Consider the following 26,209-nt stretch of genomic DNA (forward strand, 5'->3'; position numbering starts at 1 on the left):
CTAAACAAGGCCCCGGGAACGCAGCCCGGCGTTGCTGCAGGGAATTGTGGGTGGCGTGGTTTCCCTCAGAGCTTTTCACCTCACCAGGGCGCGAGAATCTTGGACACAGCCACCAGGGTAGGCGGGGTAAGGGCTGGTGCTCCACCAATCACCGAGCCAGCCCCTGGAAGCGTTGAGCCGTGGCCAATCGGAACGCAGCGGCTTCCTCCTAGCCTGGCGCGCGATAATTTGAAGACGCTCACGGAGCGGCTGGCTGGGCTGAGGAGAGCTTGCCGGGTTCTGAGGAGCAGGTAACCTCTGGAGTAGGCCGAGGCAGGGCTGTGGAAGGCTGAGGCGAGCGGGAGACCTTGTGGGACGTGGGGACGAATGTCACGGGAAAAGAGCTTTTGCTTGGCGCTCGGCAGGTCCGCGACCCCGAGACCGAAGAAGCCACTAACCCGTTCTCCGCGCTCACAGGCGCTGGGTTTCCATCTTACCGACGTCGGCGTTTCCTTGTTTTGGATTTAGGGTTGGTTTGTTTGTTTCCCTGACCGGGTTCAGGGTCGGGACGCTTTCCTCTCCTACCTTTCCTCGCTTAGCCCCAGAGGGGCCATCCCTTAAGCCGCAGCTCGACCTGAATTCCCAGAGACCCTGGCCTTTCAGTTTGTTCATTTATTAATGGCTTTGAAATAACGCTTGTGTGCTGCTTTGGGGGGAATTTTCCTGATGCCACGGAAGGGGAAGGAAATGAACTCTGACGAGCCACATAGCCGCCTGCTCGTGCATTCTTGCATTTGTTTTCAGCAGCTTCACGACTTTAAGGGATTTTTATAAAAAGGGAAGCAAACGGCTTGCTCCAGGCTCCTCAGCTAGGAAAATGGCAGAGGACTGTGCTTCACCCATTTTCTTGCTGGGCTCTGATGAAAAGTTACAGACGGTCTCTGCCTTCATTGAAGGCTGTTGAGATGGGGAAACAAGAAAATGTCTTAAATGGACTATTAGGGAAATACAGGGTGCCATGGAAGCAGAACAAGCGCGTGTAACCCTGGGAGGGGTGGAAGGAGAGCAGTGTCGAGGAAGGCCTCCCGGAAAATAGGGTTTTAACTTGGTGTGAAATAGACTAATTAAAGGGGGTATAATTTTGATTAAGCGACTTTTAATATTTTGATGAATGTGGTTATTGTCATTTCTTTTAGGAATTCAATAAAATGGCAGCTCTTACTCCAAGGAAGAGGAAACAGGATTCTTTGAACTGTGACAGGTGAATCTCAGCCTACGAATAGAAACTCTTAGAAAAATCCACCTTGTGTCTCTTGTTCTCTCCCATTTTCTAAAATTTTTGTTCTTCCACTAGCCTACTCCTTGTGGCTACAGTGATAACCTGATAACCTATATTTTAATTCTAGCTAGGAAATACATTAAGTTTTCATAACGAATTATTTAGTCCTTTTCAAGGGAATCAAAGAAGGCTGTTTTTTGGTTTTTGTTTTTTTCTTTTGACATAGAAGCAGCCTATTGAAGAAAGCTATTTTCTATGGCTAGGAAATATACCAGATTGGCTATTACCTTGTTCCTTTCTGTTCCCCTACAATATTTTATATAGTGTCTTGCATACAGTAGATGCTTGTCTGGAAACAATTCTAGAAAGTTTGTGTACTCAGATATTAATTACTCTACCCAGGAAAAGCCCCAGGGGGTCAGTTCATTACAGACAATTATTATAGGGGACTTGTAGACAATAGAGCAAAATATATGAGCTATCATTTATATATGGCCAACACATAGAAATAGATTTTAAAACACATGCATATATGTCTAGCAAAGCTTCTTTGTGTATGGTGTTTGTTTTCATGAACATTGGGCTCTTTGGGAAGATATCTGAATGTTTTATTTGATAAAGACAATTTGAGAATCCTACTGTTAAACTAATAGAAAATTGTGTGTATGTTTGGGGGTACATGTATTAATATGACCTATAAGTTGAGCTTATTACTTAGCAGTAGATTTATGTAAATTTTGACACAAAATAATCTTAATGGACTTTTTTTTTTTATAGCCTTTTACACTTCACTGAAAATCTGTTTCCATCACCTAATAAAAAGCACTGTTTTAATCAAAACAGTGATAAAAATGAAGAAAACCTGCATTGCTCTCAACAAGGGCATTTTGTTTTAAGTGCACTCAAAACAACTGAAATAAATAGACTGCCATCAGCAAATCAAGGCTCACAATTTAAATCTTCTGTGTCCACTGTATCTTTCTACAACCAAAATAAGTGGTACCTCAATCCACTGGAGAGAAAGCTGATAAAAGAGAGTAGATCTACTTGTCTAAAAACTAATGATGAAGATATATCTTTTCCCATTGTGACAGAAAAAATGCAGGGAAAACCAGTCTGTTCCAAGAAGAACAACAAAAAACCACAGAAGAGTTTAACTGCTAAGTATCAACCAAGGTATAGACACATCAAGCCTGTATCAAGGAATTCTAGAAATCCCAAGCAAAATCGAGTGATCTATAAGCCAATTATGGAGAAAGAAAATAATTGTCACTCAGCTGAAAATAATCCCAGTGCTCCTCGGGTTCTAAGCCAAAAAATAAAACCACAAGTTACGCTCCAGGGTGGAGCAGCATTTTTTGTTAGTAGAAAAAAATCCTCTCTTAGAAAATGGTCCCTGGAAAATGAGCTGTCACGGGGCACCCAAAAGAATAAATCAGCAGTGATCGAAGATTCTGATGTAAAGACTGTCAGTGAAAAAAAAGCATTTGAGACAAGGCAGGTGCCAAAGTGCTTAATCCTAGAAGAGAAATTGAACATTGGACTAAGTGCAAGCAGTAAAAATCAAGAGGAATTAATAAAGGTAAAGCTAAATATATCACTTTAAAAATGGCTATATAATAAAACTTTAGTATGACATAGTTGAATAAAATTTTATTTTCTGGACTGCTTTTATAAAGCCAGATAGCATAGTGTTTAGTTATTGTAAGGAGTTTATTTATTTATTTATTTTGAGATGGGGTCTTTCTTTGTGACCCAGGCTGGAGAGCAGTGGCACAAACACTGCTCACTACAGCCTCAACCTCCTAGACCCAAGCAATCCTACCAAGTAACTGGTACTATAGGTGCACACCACCTCACCTGGCTAATTCTTGCATTTTTTATAGAGGCTGGGATTTCACCATGTTGCCCAGGCTGGTCTCGCACTACTGGGCTACAGTGATCCACCTGCCTCACCCTCCCAAATTGCTGGGATTATGGGTGTGAACCAGTGCACCTGGCCCGGCCACATTTTAAGTTCTCAATAGGTACATGTAGCTGGTGGCTACCATGTTAGACCATGCTGGTGTAGAACTTCTGTTGCTGATCTTCTGTCTATAATCTTCGTCAGAAAAAAAGTTGGGTTGTGTGGGGCAGCTAGGGACAGAAAGCCAATGAAGCAGCCTTAAGAAAGGTTGTCTCCCAGATCAGGGCTTCCATGTCTATGGTGGCTTGTTTATATTCATCACAACCCTTGTAGCTGGAGAAATGGTAGGCGTATGTGATACCCAGTATACTCAGGCTTATAGTCATGTCTTTCCTAACCCACCTCTCATCGTTGCCTTCCTCACTCACTTCTCTCAAATTCAACCCCAGTTCATATCTCTTGTAATCACCTAAATTTCAAACCTCAGTGGCAAAGATTATAAACTGGTGGCCAGTAAACCAAATCTCGCCCATAAATGTTTTGCTTGGCCTACATAATTTTAAAATTGGAGCCAAAATTATTTTTAAATACAAGAAATTTCTGGTGTCTCATGAAATATTGAAAACTGAGCCTTCATTTCTACATGGCAATAATCAGCTGAATATCAGGCTGAGTATCATACCATTTGACAAGTATAGGCTGGCTCTTCATTTCTCTAAGTCAGTGTATATCTATTTAGATCAGTTTAGTTTTGATAATTTTACTTACTGCTGCCCTTGTAAGGCATTTAAGTTTTTAGTCCTCACTGTAAATATTTTTTTTCCTGTTTATCAAGTATGGCCAAGTAGATTGTTAAATGAGATAGGTTCTTGCTGGCTAAGCCATGACAGTCTAATTTTACTAATTCATTTTCTGTTTATATCAACAAAACACTTCTGTGTCTTGATAGAGATTTTGATTACAAGAGTAAGCTTCGTCAAAATTTATTAAACTGTGCTTTATACCTATACATTTATATGAAAATTAAGTTTTTTGAAAGGTTGGGGCATAACTCAAGCTAAAATTGTCTCAATCCAGTAAAACAAAGAAAGAATCTGCAGTTTCCCTATACATCTCCTAATGATGATGATGATCTATTTGGTACAGCCTGGTGGTGTACCAAATGAATGGTGACCTGATGAGTTCTCTGTAAGCAGTGTAACAGAGAATTCTGTAATTCTCTTTTCTGTCTTATTTTCATTTTCTTAGCTTCACTTTATGGGTTTGGTATTGAGTTAGTTTTCAGTAGTTTGGGAGGCTGGGCTTTTGTCATTTTAAATTTGTGGAAAGGGACTATACTCTCTCAGGATATTGCTAAATACCATGTCTAGAATTCATCTCTGCTAGCTAAGGGCGAATCTTATTTTCTGTTTTTTTATTTTGTCTGTCGCCCAGGCTGGAGTGCAGTGGCGCGATCTCAGCTCACTGCAACCTCCGCCTCCTGAGTTCAAGCAATTCTCTACTTCAGCCTCCCAAGTAGCTGGGATTACAGGCACCCGCCAACATGCCTGGTTAATTTTTGTATTTTTAGTAGGGACGGGGTTTCACCCTCTTGGCCAGGCTGGTCTTGAACTCCTGACTTCGTGATCCACCTGCCTTGGTCTCCCAAAGTGCTGGGATTACAGGTGTGAACCACCACGCCCGGCCGGTGAATCTGATTTTCATGAGGATACCCTTTCCCCAACTCATGGAGCCCTGAAAAGTGTTAAACTGATGGGTTATCCCACCTCTGCTGGGATATTATGGTTTTGAGTAGTAGAAGTTGTATTTTAACCAAGAGGTTTTTCCTTTTTCCCCAAGCCGTATATTCCCTAGTAATTCCCAAATTAGTATGAGGGAAATCTGTCAGAATTTTTTCTACTTTGCTTTTCCCACATTCCTGCTACTCTCCAGTGACTCTAGAAAGTTATTCTTTCCTTAGCTGCTCATTTTAAAAGTTCATGGCAAAAAGTTGTCCCTTTCCAGTTTGGTGGCTGCTGGGGAAATTTTTGCCATTTTTACTGACTTTTTTGTTCATTTCATTATGAAAGTGATGGTCTGCAATCATTCTGCCGTCTCTATCAGGAAGTATAACACATTTTTGAGAGGATGACAGATTACAACATGTGTACTCTGGCTTTTTTTTCTTTTGAGATGGAGTGTTGCTATGTCGCCAGGCTGGAGTGCAGTGACATGATCTCGGCTCATTGCAACCTCCGCCTCCTGGGTTCAAGCGATTCTCCTGCCTCAGCCTCCGAAGTAGCTGGGACTACAGGTGTGTGCCACCAAGCCCAGCTAATTTTTGTATTTTTAGTAGAGACGGTTTCACCGTGTTAGCCAGGATGGTCTCAATCCCTTGACCTCGTGATCTACCCACCTTAGTCTCCCAAAGTGCTGGGATTACAGGCATGAGCCACCGCACCCTGCCATACTCTGGCTTTTAAAAGATAATGTACATTTGGTGAATACAGGGGAAGTTTTCCTAAAAATAGTTTGACGATTGAAAATCACATTATGAAATGTAATTCATAATAAACCAATCCTTTGTTTTAGAAATAGATCTGGGATTCATTCACTAGAAAACAGGTAAAAATTAGATTTGTTCCTTTTTTTTTTTTTTTTTAACCTATTTTCAGGATTCATCAGATGACAGAGTTTCGTCAAAGGAACATAAAGTTGATAAAAATGAAGCTTTTCCTTCAGAGGATTCTCTTGGTGAGAATAAGACAAGTAAGAGAAAACTAGCATGAATTTAACTGCTTAATGCTTTATTACATATGTTATATAATAATAATTCTTATAATAATTTTTGGGTCTTTCTTTTTTCAGTCGTGTGCCTGTAGTTAGTATCTTTGTTTCTATCTCTGTGACACCGTTTTCTGTAGTAAAGCAGTGCATTGCGTTTTGAAAAACAAGAAACAAGAAGATCCTAGGTTAAAATTTTAGACAAAATGGTAGTCTTAATTGGTCTATGGCTGTGGCCAAGTTACTTAAGCTCTCTAGAGTTGAGTGTTCTCATTATAAAATCATATCTACTCTATCTTTCTCCCAAAACAATGTAAGTTAAAACTATTATGTATATTTGTGATCAAAGCCCAGTTGTGAGCAGAACTTACCAAGTCTTATAAATGACACTGAAATGTCAGGAACCATGAGATTTTTGTCTAGGTTTACTGCTAATTAGCTGTATGATCTAGGAAGAGATCTCTAAAGAGTTAAAGTTAATTTTTAAATTTCTGTCACTTCTGAAATCGTATTCCTAATTTATGCTATCAGTGTTCAATTAAATAGCTTAATAAATTATGAATACATAAAGCTTTTTTAATGATTCTGAGATATGCTAATAACTAGTATTTACTGAGTGCTGAATATATATATCAGGCAGTGCTAAGTATTTAGTATAAGTTATGTTTTTCATAGATTGTGCTCAAAGCACTGATACAATAGAACATATAACAGAAAAACAATGCCATCTACTTACAATAGTTATAAATTTTTCTTTCAAAATATATTTTAGTACATTGTCTATTTAAAGAAAGATAGTGAATAAAAATAATACAATGGTATAAGGATATGGCAGAAATCATGAAAGTTATTAAAAAGACCAAAATTTTATTACTTAATAACTACAGTGTATCATTTAATTCTCCCAACTACTGTAGGTCCTGATATGCCCATTTATAGATGAGGAAATGGACTTGTGTTAAGTAACTTACCCATAGCAGCTCAGACTCTCACCTGCCTTGGCCTTATTTCTAGAGGATGAGCTCTAATTATTTTTCAGTGCAGAGTTAAAGTTTGTTTTTTTAGCCCACTCTTAACTTACTATTTTCCTCAAATCAGTCGCTGTTTTAACTTTGGTCTTTTAATAGACTGTTTGTTTTGCCATAATTTTAGATTTACAGAAAAGTTAAAGTACAGAGAATAGCAGTGTATCTCTTACCCTGTTACCTCAATTCTTAACATCTTATGTTATAATACCTTTGTCAAAACTAAGAAACTGGTATTGGTATAGAATTTTTTTTTTTTTTTGAGATGGAGTTTTGCTGTGTTGCTCAGGCTGGAGTGCAGTGGCACCATCTCGGCTCACTGCAGCCTCTGCCTCCAGGGTTCAAGCATTTCTCCCACCTCAGCCTCCCAAGTAGCTGGGATTATAGAGCGTCTGCCACCATGCCCGGCTAATTTTTGTTAAGATGGGGTTTCACCATGTTGGCCATGCTGGTTTCAAACTCCTGACCTCAAGTAATCCACCCGCCTCAGCCTCCCAGAGGGCTGGGATTATAGGCGTGAGCCACTGTGCCCGGCCATAAACACTAGACTTTATTTGGAGTTTACCAAATATTGGTAGTAGTATATTACTATTAACTAAACTTCATTTGGAATCTTCTATTAATGTTTTCTTTCTGTCCCAGCATCCAATCCAAGGTACTGAATTATGTTTAATTGTAATGTGTCTTTAGTCTTGTCTGTGACATTTCCTGTCTTATTTCTTTGTTTGCATATTGCCAGTTGGACGTTGATATCTCCAACTCTAATCCAGTACTCCAGGATTTATTCTATCCTTTTTTCATCTGCAACTTCCCTCTCAGACAGTGAGAAACTTAGTTCCTACTATTCACTATTCACCTACTTATTTGTTCTGTCCCAGTAAACATGTAAAACATTTCATAATTGTTAATTCATACCCCTGTGAGAAATATATTAACCAATTAGAGTGCAATTTTTTTTTCTCTTTGAGACAGTCTCACTCTGTCACCCAGGCTGTAGTGCAGTGGTGCAATCTCAGCTCACTGCAACCTCTGCCCCCAGGGTTCTAGCGATTCTCCTACCTCAGCCTCCTGAGTACCTGGCATTACAGGTGTCTACCACCATGCCCGGCTAATTTTTTTGTATTTTTAGTAGAGATGGTGTTTCGCCATGTTGGGCAGGCTCATCTCGAACTCCTGACTTCAGGTGATCCACGTGCCTCGGCCTCCCTTACCTTTCATCTCATTGTTCATGTTGAGGTTGAGATGAATCTTATCTAATTCAGTGTCTTTTTCTGTATGTAATTATTGCCGAAGTAAGCTTTTGTGGAATCCTGTATCAACTCATGCCATTCTTTTCTAAATGTGATATATTTTCAATTTTTTCCCTTTGTAGAATTCCATATATAGTTTAATATATATATATTAAATAATATACGTATTTTCTAGGATTATAGGCGTGAGCCACTGCACTCAGCCTAGAGTACAATTTTAAGTAGTGTCTTTTTGTCTTTATCCTTATAACTTCTAGTTAAAACACGATTTGCTGAAGTTACTTAGGCCAGCTTCTCTTTTTCCCCCTACCTCCTTCGGTGTCGTTATGCTGTACAGTTCTAATATAGTTAGGTTCATTTCTCACAGTATGCATTCCATCTTAGGCTACCTCAGTAGCCTGGTTGATATTTATACATATTTTTTTCTCATTTGATGTACATTGAAGTTCATTCTTTGTGATTTTTACAGTTCTGTGGGTTTTATCAAATGTATAGAATTATGTATTAGCCATTACAGTACCATACAGAACAGTTCCTTCACCCTAAAATTTCCCTATGCCTACATTTTGTTGTTACTGTCCTTCCCCGCAGTCCCATGGCAACCATTCATCTGCTTTTTATTTCTATAGTTTTACCTTTTCCAGGAAAAACATTACACATATGTATCCTTTGGGGTCTGGCTTATTTCACTTAGTAATACATTTAAAGTTCATCCATGATGTTGGATGTATCAGTAGTAATTCTCATTTATCACTGAACTGTCGGCATACCATAAGAATTCTTTATATATTCTGGATACAAGTTTTTGATCAGATACATGATTGCAAATATTTTCTCCCCTCAATCTGTGGCTTGTCTTTTCATTCTCTTTATTTTTTGTAGAGCACAATTTTTAAATTTGATAAAGTCTAAATTAATTTTTTATAAATGTATTATGCTTTTGGTGTTGTGTGTAAAAACTTATTACCCAATCCAAGTTCATGAAGATTATTCCCTAATAGTTTTTCTAGAAGTTTTGTAGTTTTATGTTTTTACCTTATTATTATTTTTTTTGTAGAAACACAGTCTCACTAAGTTGCTCAGACTTGTCTTGAACTCCTGGCCTAGGCAATCCTCCCGTTTTTGGTCTCCTAAAGTGTTGGGATTACAGGCATGAGCCACCATGCCTGATCATAGTTTTACATTTAGATCTGTGATCCATTTGAGTTAAGTTTACATAAGGTTTGAATAGGTGTAATTTTTTTTGCATGTGGACGTTTAATTGGTCCAGCACCATTTGTTGAGGACTGTTTTTCCTCCATGGGATTACCTTTGCCTCTTTGTTAAATCTCGATCTTGAGTAGTATTTTGTCTTAATTAACCTTTGAAATCTTATGAATTAAAGCTTTGATTTTATTTGGTAATACACATTATCACAATTTTTCCCCTACCAGTTTCTCCTAAGTCCACTGTCTATCCAATCTTCAGTGCATCTTCAGTCAATTCAAAAAGGTGAGAATTGTTACTGTTTTAAAGTTCAAGCCTTATAAATTACACAGGTCCTCTGGGTCTCTTTTTCAGTCTCGTGCTACTTAATTTGGGGAGTTTTTTTTCTTCCTCACTAAGGGGAATAGGAGAATAATATTGAGAATAGGGTGATGAAATCAGTCCCTCATGGAAACATAAGAACTTAAGAGTTGAGAGATGGAAAAGATCTTTATATGCTTGAGTAAGAGTAATTGCTAACATATAATACCTTACCTGTAATAAGTAGCTTTTGTATCTATTATCTTAATTTTCACAACAAATTAGAAGGTAGATACTATTATTCTATTTTTAGCCTAAGAAACTGTTAGTAATTTAGCCACAGTTGCACAGCTATTAGGTACTAGGACCAGGACTAGAATCTATATCTGAACCAAATGCCCATTAAGTTATATTTCCTTCCCTGGGTGATAGTATAGTAGCTACAATTTAATAAGCATTTACAGCTTCATGATGTAGGTACCATTGTTACCCATTTTGTAGATGAGAAAGCTGGCTGGAGGAGTAAGTAACTTGCAGCAGCTTAATGTTATCATAAAGTATAGCTGAAGACTGCATTGGGGGAGGCACGGATGGGTAGAGAGCATGATAGGCAGCAGAGCTCTGAAAAAGTAGTTTCTTATAGTCTAAACATCTTCTTCCTAAGTAGCTTTGATCCTTCTCTCTCCATTTGATTATAAATAACTCCAGATATTAACTAAGGAACTTCCCGGCTACATTTTCCTTACTCTCAGAGCACCTCATCTTAAATTGCCTCAGTGACTAGGTTGAGTGGGCAGCTTTTCCTCTTCAAAGGTTTGTTTCTAGTTTTTCTCACCTTTCCCATTTTTCACCTGTGTTGTCATCTTTCATGACCTTTTATTGAAGATGCGAGCTGTCTTAGTTCATTTTGTGTTGCTATCACAGAATACCATGGACTAAGTAATTTATAATGGACAGAAATTTATTTGGCTCACAGTTCTGGAGGCTGAGAAGTCCAAGATCAAGCAGCCACATCTGGTGGGTGCCTTCTTGCTGCATGATCCCATGGCAGAAGGCAGAACAAGAGAGTGTACGTGAGAGAACAAGAGAGCTTGGCTTGCAGCCTCACGTCCTTCAATAATCAACATTAATTCATTCATGAAGGTGGAGCTATCATGAGCTAAACACCTCTTAAGTTTTCACACATGAATTTTGGGGGACATGCTCAAACCATAGCAGAAGCCTACCACAATTAACTGATAAAAGTGTATACTAATTTAGTCTAGTATAAAGAGACAGGCCAGGCTCTGTGGCTCACGCCTGTAATCCCAGCACTTTGGGAGGCCAAGGTGGGTGGATCACCTGAGATCAGGAGTTTGAGACTAGGCCAACATGGTGAAACCCCATCTTTACTAAAAATACAGAAATTAGCTGGGCATGATGGGGCATGCCTATAATCCCAGCTACTCAGGAAGCTGAGACAGGAGATTAGCTTGAACCCAGGAGGTAGAGGTTGCAGTGAGCCAAGATTGCACCACTGCACTCCAGCTTGGGCGACAGAGCAAGACTCTGTCTCAAAAAAAAAAAAAAAAAGACAGTGGGATACTATTTGTTAAATAATATGATATTACTCTTTTTGTAGACTCCAAAATGTCAGTTATCAGCAATTTGAGATTTAATCTGTTACTTCAGATAGATTACAGATTCTCAAAGTGCTTAGTCTCACATTTGTTTTTTGGTTTTTAAAATTCATTCAGTGAACATTTAGAGAGTATCACATGCTATTGAGCTATACTGAGTTCTAGAGATGTGAAGATAATTAACGTGGTCTTGCTATCAAGGTTATGGTTAGAGGAGGGTAGACATTTAAACTAGTATAGTGTTACAATTGCTAAAATGGAAGCAAAGAGATGGCTATCACACATGCAGGGTCAGGGAGAGCTGAGTTAGCAAAGGCTGCATAAGGTGAAAAGGGTCAGTAACTTGGACAAATGTTTTTTCATACTGTAGGTAGCAGCCCATTAGTAGTTCATCAGACCAGTTTAGGGTGTCATATCTAGTGACAGTTACTATGGGACTGAACGAAGGTGGACGAACACAGAAATGAAGACAAAGACAAAAGGATCTTTTTAAAGAAGGGGTTGGGAGCTTCTCGCTTCTAGTGAGCAAGGGCCCTGAGCTTCTACAGCCTTTTGTATTTATTGGGTAGAAACAGCAGAGGGGAGCAGGTAAAGGTCAGCTGCATGATTTATCACAGGTTCACTTGATTGTTAACAAGCTTCAAATGTGCCTGTAGATAATGGCAAGAAACACTGTGCCTGGGCATGACTGCCCTCAGCATTCCTTCTGGGTGGCAGACGCAGTTGGTCAGTTTGCCAGCAACCTGCATTCATGAGAACATTTGCTGTTTGCTTATATGGCCTCCAGTGGTATACTGAATTGGTCACAACTCTCATTCTTTTGGCCTCCAACAATAGCATTTATTTTTAGTGGAGTAGTGTATCTCACACGGCAAGTATATTTAGTGAAACTTTGGTTTTATGTCTATACTAGTCATGTGAAATGTATTTCTTAGCATAGATTTGTCAAGTCAATTTGAAAACTACTTTTCAGACAAATGGTAAGAAGACAGCTTGACTTAGCTTAATGCAGTAGAGCTAATGCTCCACTTTTTTCTTTTCTACTCTGTCAGGTTTTTTTTTTCCCCCTGTTGTTTGAACCTCTTTGGGCACTGGGGTGGGGGGGGGGGTTCTTATTTACTTCTACTCTTTAGGGATTTCTACTCCTTTCATTACAAGGCAAGGGTTACAAACTCAGTACCTACAGAGCCAGCAGGCTGGGTGGAAACTAGGGCCAGCTGAAGAATTGTCCACTTAAAAGGGCGTGTGCTATTCCAAGTTCGAACTTGTAGATTCTTTGATGGAATAGAGGTTTAGTGATCTTACAGTCTCTTTTAATATTGGAAATACACATTTTTAAGTGAAATCTCTAAATTTTAAAATATTGGAGGCTAATCCAAAGTTTTAAATAACATATGGGTCAACCAAAACATGTCTGCTAGCTAGATTTGGCCTGAGGGGCTCCGGTTTGCAACCTGTGTAAGTCAATCTCAGCATTCTTTCCTAATAGGTAAAGGTTGTCTCAACTGCATCTGTCCAGCCTAAATTTTTTTTTTTCCTTAAGAATTTCAGAGTAGTGAGATGCTGCTTTTGGTATAAGGAAAGGCAAATTTAATAGCTTCATTGCCCAGGTAAAACGTTGCTGGGTCATAATATGATGGTGACTCTGATTTCCTGTGGATCTGTGGTTCAGTATTATACTTATTTCCTCCAGTACCCCAGGAATTTCTTTATAACTGTATAGGTAAATATTATCCTAAGATTTGATAAAGCAAAAAAATCTTTTTTTAAAGGGTGAAGTCAGTTTCCAAAGTGTGCATCTTTGTGCATCTGATATTGTAGAAGGAAGTCCCTGGGACTTGGAGTCAGAGGACCAGGATTTGAGTGTTAATGCTGCCATTTACTAGTTACTTTACCTTGAGTAAATTACTGACCCTCTCTGAGTGGGCCTCCGATTTCTCATTATTCCTGTCCCTATTATCTCATCAAGTTAATGTCAGAAAGCACTAAAAATTGCAAGGTACTCTGTTAAATGTCTGCTTTCTTTCCCTTGTAATTCCGCAAAAATTACGAATTTATATATTTATCAACTTATAATAAATATCAAATTGTGATATTTATCAAATTTATATGATATTTATCAACTTTCTGTGTCAAGATCTTTAGGTGAAGAACAGCTTTCTGTGGGATCTATCAACTTCTTGAAACAGACCAATATCCAGAAAAATACTAATACCAGAGATACAAGTAAAAAAACAAAAGACCAGCTCATCATTGTGAGTAAATGCAAAACAAAGCTTCTCCTATCTAGCCCTTTACAGAAAAACCCCTGTATTAGACAGTTCAGAACTTGGTATTTTCAATGGCATTAAGCAATGTTTTATGTGACAGAATGGGAGTTATAGGTGGTGACACTGAATATTCTTGAATTTATCTGTGCTTTTCCTGAACTTTATTTTTTGTCAATTCTTGTCAAATAATTTCAATATTAAGAATAATTTAATATTCTTAGCCACTTAAGGAAAAATATTGTATAATTAATATAGAAGTCCTAAAATTTTTGCTCTTCTCTTTGAAAGAAGGCTTTTTCAGGTCTTTAAGAGTTTCATTAGGCCGGGTGCGGTGGCTCAAGCCTGTAATTCCAGCACTTTGAGAGGCCGAGACGGGCGGATCACGAGGTCAGGAGATCGAGACCATCCTGGCGAACACGGTGAAACCCCATCTCTACTAAAAAATTACAAAAAAAAACTAGCCGGGCGAGGTGGCGGGCGCCTGTAGTCCCAGCTACTCGGGAGGCTGAGGCAGGAGAATGGTGTAAACCCGGGAGGCGGAGCTTGCAGTGAGCTGAGATCCGGCCACTGCACTCCAGCCTGGGCGACAGAGCGAGACTCCGTCTCAAAAAAAAAAAAAGAGTTTCATTAAAAAGTTCTGTTGTTCGTTTTAGCTATAATTTCCACAGTTTAGTCTTATTGCTTCTTAGAACCATGGGTCTAGTAAGGAATCTTGTAAAAATAAAAGAATCTTTGGTTTTTACACTGTGCATTCAAATAAACAATTCCCTTCCATCAATTTATTGCATTTTTAGGTCTCTTCTACCCCGCCGCCCCGGCCAAAGAGATGGAGTCTCACCATGTTGCCCAGGCTGGTCACTAACTCCTTGGCTGAAGTGATCCACCCACCTCAGCCTCCCAAAGTGCCGGGATTATAGGCATGAACCACTGTGCCCGGCATGATCTCATTTCATTTTGTTTTGGGGGAGGGAAGGAGGATATAGTAACCAGACTTTCATTTAGTTTTTCTCTTGTGTCAGCAGAAAAAAAAAAATTAGGTGAAATTTGAATGAATGGTTATAGGTACGTAATTTAGAGCTATTTGTGCTATATTTAAATGGGCTTCTTTTTATACCCCCCAATTATAGGATGCTGGTCAGAAACATTTTGGGGCTACTGTGTGCAAGTCTTGTGGTATGATATATACTGCTTCCAACCCTGAAGATGAAATGCAGCATGTACAGCATCACCACAGGTTTCTGGAAGGAATCAAATATGTGGTGAGCCAAAAGATAGTCTTTCAGTTTGCTCTAGAAGTAAAACTGCTTTAAAAAAGACATTTCTTTTCCACCATCCAGCCTGAAAAGTTAACTTTTAATGATGATGTTTCAAGCTTATCTTCTCAATATAAGATAAATATTTTGTAAACACTGCATTCTGAGCAGAGCTGAACAGTCAAGATATACAAAATTCAAAGACCTGAAGAGATACCCTCTTCCCACTATAGTGTTGTCTTTATGGATAGCCTTAGAAAAAATAGCCTTTCCATGACTTCTCCAGGTTTTTTCTGAGAGGTGAGGTCCCACCCATTCATTAAACACCTTTCAAGTCCCAACACATCCTATCATTGGCCCTATCTTTATGATTGTACCTGCTACTCATTCATTTTCCCCTATTTTTATTGCCATAGTTAATACCTTCACAATGTTTTTAGCCTGTTTATTGAAACAGCTTGCTTTCTGGGTTCCCATAGTGCTACCAGAAATAATGTTTTAAAACATAAGCCTAGGCTGGGCGCGGTGACTCACGCCTGTAATCCCAGCATTTTGGGAGGCTGAGGTGGGTGGTTCACCTGAGGTCAGGAGTTTGAGACCAGCCTGCCCAACATGGCGAAACCCCGTTTCTACTAAAAATACAAAAAATTAGCCCGGCGTGGTGGCAGCCGCCTGTAATCCCAGCTACTCAGGAGACTGAGGCAGGAGAATCGTTTGAACCCAGGAGGCGGAGGTTGCCGTGAGCCGAGATTGCGCCATTGCACTCTAGCCTGGGTGACGAGCTAAACTCTATCTCAAAAAAAAAAAAAAAAGCCACAAATAAAACATAAGTCTAGTATAATTCTACATACTTCTAGAAAGAAAAATTTCCCACCAGCAGTTTGGTGCTCTTTAATCTGGCCTTAACCTTTTCTATATATGTGCATATAAAATATATACAAAAGAGAAAGTGTATATGTGTATAATTTAAATTCTTGCCCTCTCTGATATCTCTACATCAGCCAGAAAGTTCTAAAACATAGGTTCTGACATTGTCTGCTTCACACTTGGCAGCTTTCTGTTGCACTAGGGAATAAAACCGAGACTCCTTACCTTGGCCAGCAGATCTCTTCATACCTGGCCCCTGCTCACCTTTGTCGCATGACACATTCCCTCTCCAGCTCTAAGCTCCTGCCGCTGGAATAAGCCACATTCTCTGATGAAGCCAGACTATACTATATTGGATTTCTTTCTTTAATTTGTGGAAACATACTGGACATGTTATCCTTTATATATTTTGTATATTATTCCTGTGTTACAAATACATTCTCCCTGTCCCTTTTTTTAAGGTTTGAATTTATATTTTTGATATAGTAATACTTTCACATGATTCGAAATTCACAGAATGCAAAAGTATATCCAGTGAAGTGTTTCTCCATACCCCTTCCAGAAACCTTGTTCCCCTATCTATAGGCATCCAGCATTCACAGGTTCATCTATATATCTTTCAGAGATATTTTCTGCATATACAAGCAAATACCATTACTTGGATTTTCTTTAACCTTTTTATGGTGTATATTGCTACAAAGAAAACAAAATTTTTATTTAGCTAATTTGTGACCTTTGGTTTCTTAAGTCAGGAACATCATCTCAGTCCCAAAATTAGTAAGAAGTTTTTCCTACATTTAAAAAAAATATATAGCTATAAATTTTATATTTAGACCTTTAATCCACTGGAAGTTTTTCAAGACATAGTGTCAGAGATGGATCTTAACTTTGTATTTTTCCTAAAGGACTGCAAAGTGTGCCAGCATTACTGTTTGACTGGTTTATCTTCCACATTGATTAGCAATGCCACCTTTAATGCATACTAAATTCCCACATATAAATGGGCTTGTTATTGGACACTTCTGCACCATCCATTATTTCCTGGCCAGTGCCATACTTTTACAAACGTAGCTCCATACTGTATTTGGATGTATAGTTAGGTAAGTTCCCTTTCATCCTTCTCTGTAAAAAAATGTCTTGACTTTTTCTGCACATTTACTCTTTCAAATTAAAAAAGGAGCCTATCACATTCCCCCCAAATAAAAAACCTATTCTAATTTTTATTGAAAGTAGTCAAACTAATGCCATTTATTTCTAGGGAAAAAAAATCTTAGTATAACTTAGAAACTTAGTATAGTACATACTATAATATAAACTTAGTATATACTATAATATAAACCTAGTGTATACTTAGAAACTTAGTATACCTCTGATTGATTCATATCTTTGATGTCTTTCAGGAACATTTTATAGTTTTGTCAATGTGGATCTTATTAAATTTATTTCTAATATTTCAACCTCATTTTTTCCAGTCAGTTACACCACATTTTTTTGCCATTCTCTACACCTGTGCTTATTCAGTTAGTTCCCTTAGCCTGAAGGCAAGTTAACCACTTTCCCCATTATGCTCATTGACATCTTACCAAGGTTTTTAAACCCTTTTCAAGTACCATAATACTTCAGTATCATTCAAACACTAGGGCCACATGCCAAAGCACTATGCTGGGGATTGAGATTAAAATAGTTACAAGACTGTGCCCTTCCATGGTCTTGTTAAACATAAGGGACAAACATATAAGGACTTTTATTTAGCCTTTTCTTGGAATTTGGCTTATTCTTCTACCCCTCCCCTACCTGCCCGCTCGTCTCAAACTCCTGACCTCGAGTGATCCACCCGCCTCAGCCCTCCCAAAGTGCTAGGATTACAGGTGTGAGCCACCGCACCGTTACCTCTTTACCTTGCTTTATAATCATATACATGTCTCCAGATAGGATATAAGCTTGTTGAGGCCAGGTACCTGTTTTAGGCATCTTTTATGTCTCTTCCCACATTACTTTTAGTTGGATTTCGTCTTTTTTAAATATCTGTTACTGTTTAGCCTTTTGTCTTCTGCACATCAAATTATTTAGTGTTGGTTTTTTTCTCTTCACAAATTAAACTGTGACCTTTTTTTCCTTTGGCAGGGTTGGAAGAAAGAACGTGTAGTAGCAGAGTTTTGGGATGGGAAAATTGTGTTGGTTCTGCCACATGATCCAAGCTTCGCTATCAAAAAGGTATGGAACATTATCTTTTTAACTCGCATTTCCCCACCCCCAAGAAATCAACCTATGTTGAAGTGCACACTGCCTTTGCTGACATAATTCACTTGGGTACCTGCTTAATGATTACTTTCGTAGCAATTTATACAAAACTAAACTTAGAATTGTAGGACAAAGGAGTAAAGAAGGCAGATAAGGCTCCACAGCTTATCTTTTATGTTCATCTTTCCCTTGTGAAAGATAAACTAAGCTTTCAGTTTGAGAAATTAATGGCCCCAGGGTCTATTTCTTATATTGGTGTTGCCTGTGTTTCTGAGGTTGGATGTCTAGCCACCGTGAATAATGAATAAAGCTAAAACAAATCTGTTTTAATGCTTTCTATTCCTTATCCCTCCCAGGTGTCTGAATTTCTACTGAAAGTGATCTTTAAAATAGGTTCTTAAAACCTTGTTTCCACAGTAGCAGCTACATGCATCAATAGTGAAATAATTTTGGAGGTGTGTCAATTTAAGAAATAGAAATTAAAGACACTAAAGTAACAGTAATCATACATTTTGTGTATATAAATATGTATAGTTTCTATTGTACTTTTTAAAACATTCACCTGTCTTGGTTTTTAAAATCATTAGGTAGAAGATGTCCAAGAACTTGTTGATAATGAATTGGGCTTCCAGCAAGTTGTTCCTAAGTGTCCAAACAAAATAAAAACTTTTCTTTTTATATCTGATGAAAAGAGAGTAGTTGGGTGTTTAATTGCAGAACCCATCAAACAGGTATGGTATATTTATTTTAAATTATTGGCATAATTTGCGGGCAAAATAAAGAGAAAAGTTGGGAGAAGTCTCAGCATTTAAGATTGCTACCATTAATGACATTCTGCTGGAATATCTTGACCTTGTGGATAATTGAAGTTACTTATTTCCATTAATATTTGGAATTTTGCTTTATGTAAACAGGACAGGTAAGCCAGTCTTATGTTCATGTAATCATTTCCACAGCTGGACTATAAAGTATATTGATTTTAAGTAAGCATATCTATAAACCGAAGTTTTTAAACATGTGGCTTAGTGAAGGTTAATATTTTTGGCAAAATAGTCATTATCCCTTAATTAGAATCTAATTTGGGTACTAATTAGCAATGTTCTAGAAGACATAGTTTCTCCTTGTGTTATTAGAAGTTGGAGAGAAAAGCAGCTTGTTTGTATTTTTGCCAGTATAAGTGATCAGTTTGGCCTTTCCCTTCTCCCTCAGCTTTATTAAGGTATAACTCACAAATAAAAATTGCAAATATTTATAGTGTACAATGTGATATTTTGATATAGGTATACATTGTAAAATGACTAAGTCAAGCTAATATATCTTTCACCTCACATACTTATCAACTTACTGTGATGAAAACATTTAGATCTACTCCCCTTGCAATTTTCATTTTCTTCGTTTTCTTTCTTTCTTTTTTTGAGACGGAGTCTTGCTCTGTTGCGCAGGCTGGAGTGCAGTGGTGCGATCTCGGCTCACCACAACCTCTGCCTCCTAGGTTCAGGCTATTCTCCTGCCTCGGCCTCCCAAGTAGCTGGGACTACAGCTGCGTGCCACCATGCCTGGCTAATTTTTGTATTTTTAGTAGTAACGGGGTTTCCTATGTTGTCCAGGCTGATCTTGAACTCCTGACCTCGTGATCTGCCCGCCTCGGCCTCCCAAATTGCTGGGATTACAGGCATGAGCCACCGTGCCCGGCTTCTAGCAATTTTCAAGTATACATTAGCTATAGTCATGCCGTACAATAGATCTGCAGAATTTATCCTAACTTAAACTTTGTACCCTTTACCAACGTTTCCCCATTTCTCCTATCTCTCACTCCCCCAGCCTCTGGCAACCACCATTCTACTCTGCTTCTATGAAGTCAACTTCTTTAGATTACCTGTGGGAGATGTTGCACTATTTTTCTTTTTTGCTTGGCTGATTTCACTTAACATAATGTCCTCCAGGTTCATTCACGTTGTTGCAAACATCAGGATTGCCTTTTTAAAGGCTGAATAGTATTCCACGTGTATATGTACCACATTTTCTTTATTTATTCATCCATTGATGGACACTTACGTTGATTACATATCTTGGCTACGAATAATGCTGCCTTGAACATGAGAGTACAGATTTCTATTCAACATACTTTTTCAGTTCCTTTGGATATACACTCAGGAGTGGGATTGCTGCATATGGTGATTGTATTTTTATAGTAATCATCCTGACAGGTGTGAGGTGATCTTGTTTTAATTTGCATTTCCTTCATGAATAGTAATGTTGAATGAGCATTTTTCATATGCCTGTTCCTGATTTGTATGTCTTTTGAGAAATATCTATTCTGGTTCTTTGTCCATTTTTTAATCCGAGTATTTGTTTTCTTGCTATAGAGTTATTTATATATTTTGGCTATTATCCACTATTGTGTATGCAAAATTTTTTTCCAATCAATCAGTAGGTTGGTTGGTTTGTGTTTATCCACTCTGCTATGCAGAAACTTCAGTTTGATTTTACATTTCTTTCTTTTATTGCCCACACTTTGGGAGTCATAGCCAGAAAATTATTGCCCAGACCTATGTCAAGCTTTTTTCTCATTTTTTTTCTTATAGTTTTACAGCTTCAGGTCCATCATTTTAAGTCTTCAATCCATTTTGAGTTGATTTTTGTATGTGGTTTGAGATAAGGCTCCAATTTTATTCTTATTTTGTGCATATTCATTTTTCCCAACATCATTTATTGAAGAGACTGTGTCCTTGCCCCATTGTTTGTTCTTGATGTGTTTGTCAGATACCAGTTGACTCTAAATGCCTGGATTTATTTTATCTGTTTTGTTCCTTTAGTTGCTTTGTTTTGTTTTAATGCCAGTAGGAGTGCAGTGCCCCCTCAGCTTTACTCTTTGGTCTAGATTGCTTTGGCCGTTTGGAATCGCTTATGGTTCCATAGGATTTTAGGACTTTTTTATATTTTTGTGGCAAATGCCATTGGAATTTTGATAGGGATTGCATTGTATTTGTAGATTGCTTTGGGTAGTATTGACATTTTAACAGTATTAATTCTTCCAAGCCATGAACACTGGGTATCCTTCCATTTATGTGAATATTCTTCAGCTTCTTTCATCAGTGTTTTCCGGTGTTCAGTGTATGGATCTTTCACCTCCTCGGTTAAATTTATTCGTAAGTGGGTTTTTTTTATGCTATTGTAAATGGATTGTCTTCTTGATTTCTTTTTTAGATAGTTTGTAGTTCATTGTTCCTATATAGAAAAGGTACTTTTGTATGTTGATTCTGTATCCTGCGCCTTTTCTGAATTTAATAGTTTTTTTGGTGGAGTCTTTAGGGTTTTCTGTGCATAAGTTCATATCATTTGCAAACAGATGATTTAACTTCTTCCTTTAAATTTGAATGCCTTTCTTTTTTCTTCCTAATTGCTCTGGTGAGGAATTCTAGAACTATGTAGAATAGAAATGATGAGAGTTAGCATCCTTGTCTTGTTCCTGATCTAAGAGGAAAAGCTTTCAATTTTTCATTGCTGAGTATGATGTTAGTTGTGGGCTTGTGATATATGGCCTTTAGTATACTGAGGTACATTCCTCTGTGTCTAATTTGTTGGGAGTTCTTATCATGAAAGGATGTCAGATGCCTTTTCTGTATTGAGATGATCATATAGTTTTGTTCTTCATTCTGTTAATATGGTGTAACACATTGATGTGCATGTATTGAGCCATCCTTGCATCCAGGGATAAAGTCCACTGGATCATTGTGTACTATTCTTTTAATGTGTCAGTTTGCATCTGTTTATCAGGAATATTGGCCGGTCTTGTAGTGTCCTTTTCTGGCTTTGGTATCAGGTTAATTCTGGCCTTGTAAAATGACTTTGGGGGTATTCTTCCTCTTCAGTTTTTTGGAAGAGTTTGAGGATTAGTATTCTTTAAATGTCTGGTAGAATTTAGCAGTGACGTCATTACAGATGGGCCTTCTTATGATGCAAGTTGTTTTTTTTTTTTTTTAACTAATTGAATCTCCTTTCTATTGGTTTAGATTTTCTGTTTCTTCATGATTTGGTGTAGGCAGGTTGTATGCCTCTCGGAATTTGTTTCCTATAGGTTACCTGATTTGTTGGTATATAATTATCCATAGTCTCTTACGATCCTTTGTACTTCTGTGATAATCAGTTGTAATATCTCCTCTTTTTGTTTATGATTCTGTTTAGTTGAGTCTTCTTTTTTCTTCTTCTAGCTAAAGGTTTGTCAATTTTATTATCTTTCAAAAAACCAATTCTTCATTTTGTTGATCTTTTCTATTTTTCGAGTCCCCGTTTAATTTATCTCTACTATCTTTATTTTCTTCCTTCTACTAACTTTGGGCTTTATTCTTTTTCTAATTCTTTGAGGTGTAACGTTAGGTTACTTGAGATCTTTCTTCTTTTTTATGTAGAACTGCTTTTGCTGCATTCCATAGGTTTTGGTATGCTGTGTTTCCATTTTCATTTGTCTCAAGAAATTTGTCAATTTCCCTTTTAATTTCTTTGATCTGTTGGTTGTTCAGGAGCATGTGGTTTAATTTTCACATATTTGTCAGTTTTCCACTTTTCCTCCTGTCATTGATCTATAATTTTATACTGTATGAATGTTCTGTGTGCACTTGAAAAGAATGTGCATTCATTCTGCTGCTATTGGATGGAATACTATGTGTGTTTCTGTTAGGTCCATTAGGTCTGAAGTGTAGTTCAGTGTTTACTGGCTGAACTCAGTGGCTTACAGCTGTAATCCCAACACTTTGGGAGGCTGAGGCAGGAGGATAGCTTGAGGCTAGAAGTTCAAGAACAGTCTGGGCAACATAGTGAGACCCTGTCTTTACAAAAATTTGCCAGGCATGGTAGTGCATGCTTATAGTCACAGGTACTTGGGAGGCTGAGGCAGGAAGATCACCTGAGCCCAGGTGTTCAAGGCTGCAGTGTGCTGTGATCGCACCAGTGCACTCCAGTCAGGGCAATAGTGAGACCCTGTCTCTTAAGAAAAAAAATGTTCAGCATTTCCTTATCTATTTTCTGTCTGGATGATGTATCCATTGTTGAAAGTGGGATCTTGAAGTCCTCTTCAATTTTGTATTCCTATCTATTTCTCCTTTCAGAATCCTAAATATATATTTAGGTGCTCCAATGTTAGGCGCATATATATTTACAACTGTTTTAATGAATTGACCTTTTTATTATATAATTACCTTCTTTGTCTCTTTTGATGGTTTTTGACTTGAAATCTGTTTTTTATGATGTAAGTGTAGGTACTTCCTGTTGTCTTTCGGTTTCCATTTGCATGGAGTATGTTTTTCTGACCCTTCACTTGCAGTCTGTGTGAATCTTTTGTAGGCAATATTTAGTTGAGTCTTGTGTTTTTATCCGTTTAGCCACTCTGTGTGTCTTTTGATTGTCAAATGTATTCTATTTACATTTAAAGTAATTATTGATAAATAAGGATTTACTATTGCCATTTTGTTTTGTTTTCTGGTTGTTTTATATATATTCCTTTCTTCCTCTCTTGCTGTCTTCCTTGGGATTTGATGATTTTCTGTAGTGGTATGTTTTGATTTCTTTATCTTTTATGTATCTACTATAGGTTTTCGCTTTTTGGTCATGAGGCTTACATAAAATATCCTTTAATATAGCAGTCTATTTTAAGCTGATAACAATTTATATCACCTACAAAAGCTCTGTACTTTTTCTCCCTTCAACATTACTAATTTTACAGTTTACATCTTTTTATGTTGTGTATTTATTTAAAAGGCCTTTTCCTTCTTTGATCTCAAAGAAGTAGACTCTTATGTCCTGATAATAGGCAAGATGTAGCCAACTATTCTCTTCTACTCTCAGGTCAGAAACAATGTTTTGTTTTTGGTAATTAAAAACTAAATACACACCTGTCAGAAGAGGTAACAGTATGTAAAAAATTGAGACAATACCAAATGCTAGTGAGGATATGGAGAAACTAGATCTCTCACACATTGTCGGTAGGAATGTAAAATATTACAGCCACTCTGGAAAAAGTTTTGAAGTTTCTTTAAAAACTAAACAGGCTGAGCGCAGTGGCTCACACCTGTAATCCTAGCACTTAGGCTGAGGCAGGCGGATCACCTGAGGTCAGGAGTTCGAGATCAGCCTGACCAACATGGCGAAACCCCGCCTCTACTAAAAATACAAAAATTAACTGGGTGTGGTGGTGCATGCTTGTAATCCCAGCTATTTGGGAGGCTGAGGCAGGAGAATCACTTGAACCCAGGAGGTGGAGGGTTGCAGTGAGCAAGATTGTGCCACTGCACTCCAGCCTGGGCAACAGTGAGACTTTGTCTCTTTAAAAAATAATAATAATAAAAAAACTAAACATGTATTTACCATATGATCCAGCCAAAACAAAGGAAAACTGATGTACACACAAAAACCTGTACAAGAATGTTAATAGCGGCCTTATTTGTAATAGCCAAAACCTGGTAACAACCAAAGTGTCCTTAAATGCTTTAAGTGAATGATAAGCTATGATACATCCATATGATGGAATACTACTTAGCGATATAAGGAACAAAGAATTGATACCCTTAACAACTTGGATGAGTCTCAGGGGCATTATGCTGAGTGGAAAAAAGCTAATCTTAAAAGGTCATATGGTGTGTGATTTCATTTATATAATATATAACATTCTCATAGCCATGGAGAATAAATTGGTGGTTGTCAGGGATTGAGGTTGGGAGACGGGGTAGTGTGGATGTGACTATAATGAGCAAGAAGATCTTTGTGGTGACTCAATAGTTCTGTATTTGATTGTGATGGTAGTTAAATGAATATACAGGTATGATTAAGTGTCCTGAAACTATACACACACATTTTACCAATGGTAATTTCATAGTTTTGGTATTATACCAGTTATGGAAGATGTAATCATTGGGGAAAACTCAGGAAAGGACACATGGTCCTCTGTAGTGGTTTTTTCAACTTCTCATGAATCTATTTCAAAATAAAAATGTTTTTTAAGAAACTTGCAATGCCAACCAAATTTCATAGTTAATAGATATAAATCTTTAGTGTTACTGGTTTCTTTAGGTGGTCATATATACATTTTAGGATGGAGAGAATGCTAGAGGTTGATATACTTTATTGAAAGGAAGAGTCTAATGTCTACAATTGTTTTAATTAAAGAGGAAAGTTTCATAATGCTATGGGACGCACTAGAATGTGTGAATGTCTCAACACCATTAGTTTTTTTTAAAGCATTGTGTGACTAAATGGATAAGAATTTAAGAAATAGAAAATATTTTTAACATATTTGGTGGAGATATAAGTTAAATTTTTGATACTTGTTTTATTTAAGGAATATTTTTTTAAAAGCAGTGTGAACTCATCTGTGTTGTTAGCTATAGATGCTTCTATATATCATTGTAGGCCTTTCGTGTCCTGTCTGAACCAGCTGGTCCAGGATCCCCAACCTCTACAGAATGTTCTAGGGCTTGGCAATGTTCAGATGTACCAGAACCTGCAGTCTGTGGGATAAGTAGAATCTGGGTTTTCAGACTGAAGAGAAGAAAGCGCATTGCAAGACGACTGGTTGATACCCTCAGGTAAGAAATAAAATGGATCTAGATCCAGAACCTTAGGTTCATAGCTTTCCCAGTACCTCTCGGCTTCTGAGCTAAAGAGAAGGATATTGGTAAGATACTTCTGTATAAATACTATCAAAGTCAGACTAAGGAAGGTATTGGCACTAGAAAAACCATACTAGATGTACTCAGTCTAGGGCACAATATTCCAGGTCTGAAACATACTAGCCCACTGCTTTTCAAACTACCTGTGCTAAAGGACTAGTTTAATTTGTCACAGATCAACACTAATAAAATAAAAATGGATTGCTAGAAAAAAATAGAAAAACAAAACAAAAATACAATCTCAAATTGTTATTAGACTTAGCAGATGTGAAATTATGCTTCAATAAATCTATACAAAGTAAAGGTTTGAAAAATTACAGAAGCTGTACATGTTCATTGACAGTGACTAGATAATGAAGACTTGCTGTAACTCATAAGCATAACTTAAAAAGTGGATTTGCGAGACAGTCCATAGAACGAGAGAAAATAGTTGCAAATCATTTGTCTAAGGAGGGTCTAATACCCATAAAATTCTTAGAACACAATAAAAAGACAACCCAATTTAAAAATGGACAAAGAATTTCAGTAGATATTTCTTCAAAGATGAATTGCAAATGGTTAATTCAACATAACAAGATGCTCAACATCTT

At 37.6% G+C, this 26,209-nt stretch overlaps 1 protein-coding gene across 9 annotated transcripts in view; it reads left to right on the forward strand.

Annotated features, from left to right (window-relative positions):
* The first annotated feature begins 236 nt into the window (after positions 1–236).
* ESCO2 (establishment of sister chromatid cohesion N-acetyltransferase 2) overlaps positions 237–26,209 on the forward strand; it is a 30,340-nt gene continuing 4,367 nt past the window's right edge. Inside the window, exons 1-10 of one of the 9 annotated variants that reach the window (XM_065519010.2) lie at positions 237–290; positions 1,176–1,240; positions 2,036–2,844; positions 5,817–5,912; positions 9,636–9,693; positions 13,465–13,582; positions 14,725–14,856; positions 17,842–17,931; positions 18,546–18,689; positions 25,360–25,535. In XM_065519010.2, the coding sequence (XP_065375082.1) occupies positions 1,188–1,240; positions 2,036–2,844; positions 5,817–5,912; positions 9,636–9,693; positions 13,465–13,582; positions 14,725–14,856; positions 17,842–17,931; positions 18,546–18,689; positions 25,360–25,535 (1,676 nt within the window). In that variant the 5' untranslated portion in view covers positions 237–290; positions 1,176–1,187. Of the gene's footprint in view, positions 291–384; positions 509–1,175; positions 1,241–2,035; positions 2,845–5,816; positions 5,913–9,635; positions 9,694–13,464; positions 13,583–14,724; positions 14,857–17,841; positions 17,932–18,545; positions 18,690–25,359; positions 25,536–26,209 lie in introns of those variants that run through there. The other 8 variants (XM_065519011.2, XM_005562923.5, XM_015454617.4 and 5 more) reach the window with 8 other exon arrangements.

This window comes from Macaca fascicularis, chromosome 8, assembly GCF_037993035.2.
Source record: "Macaca fascicularis isolate 582-1 chromosome 8, T2T-MFA8v1.1".
In the NCBI taxonomy this organism is placed as follows: domain Eukaryota; kingdom Metazoa; phylum Chordata; class Mammalia; order Primates; family Cercopithecidae; genus Macaca; species Macaca fascicularis.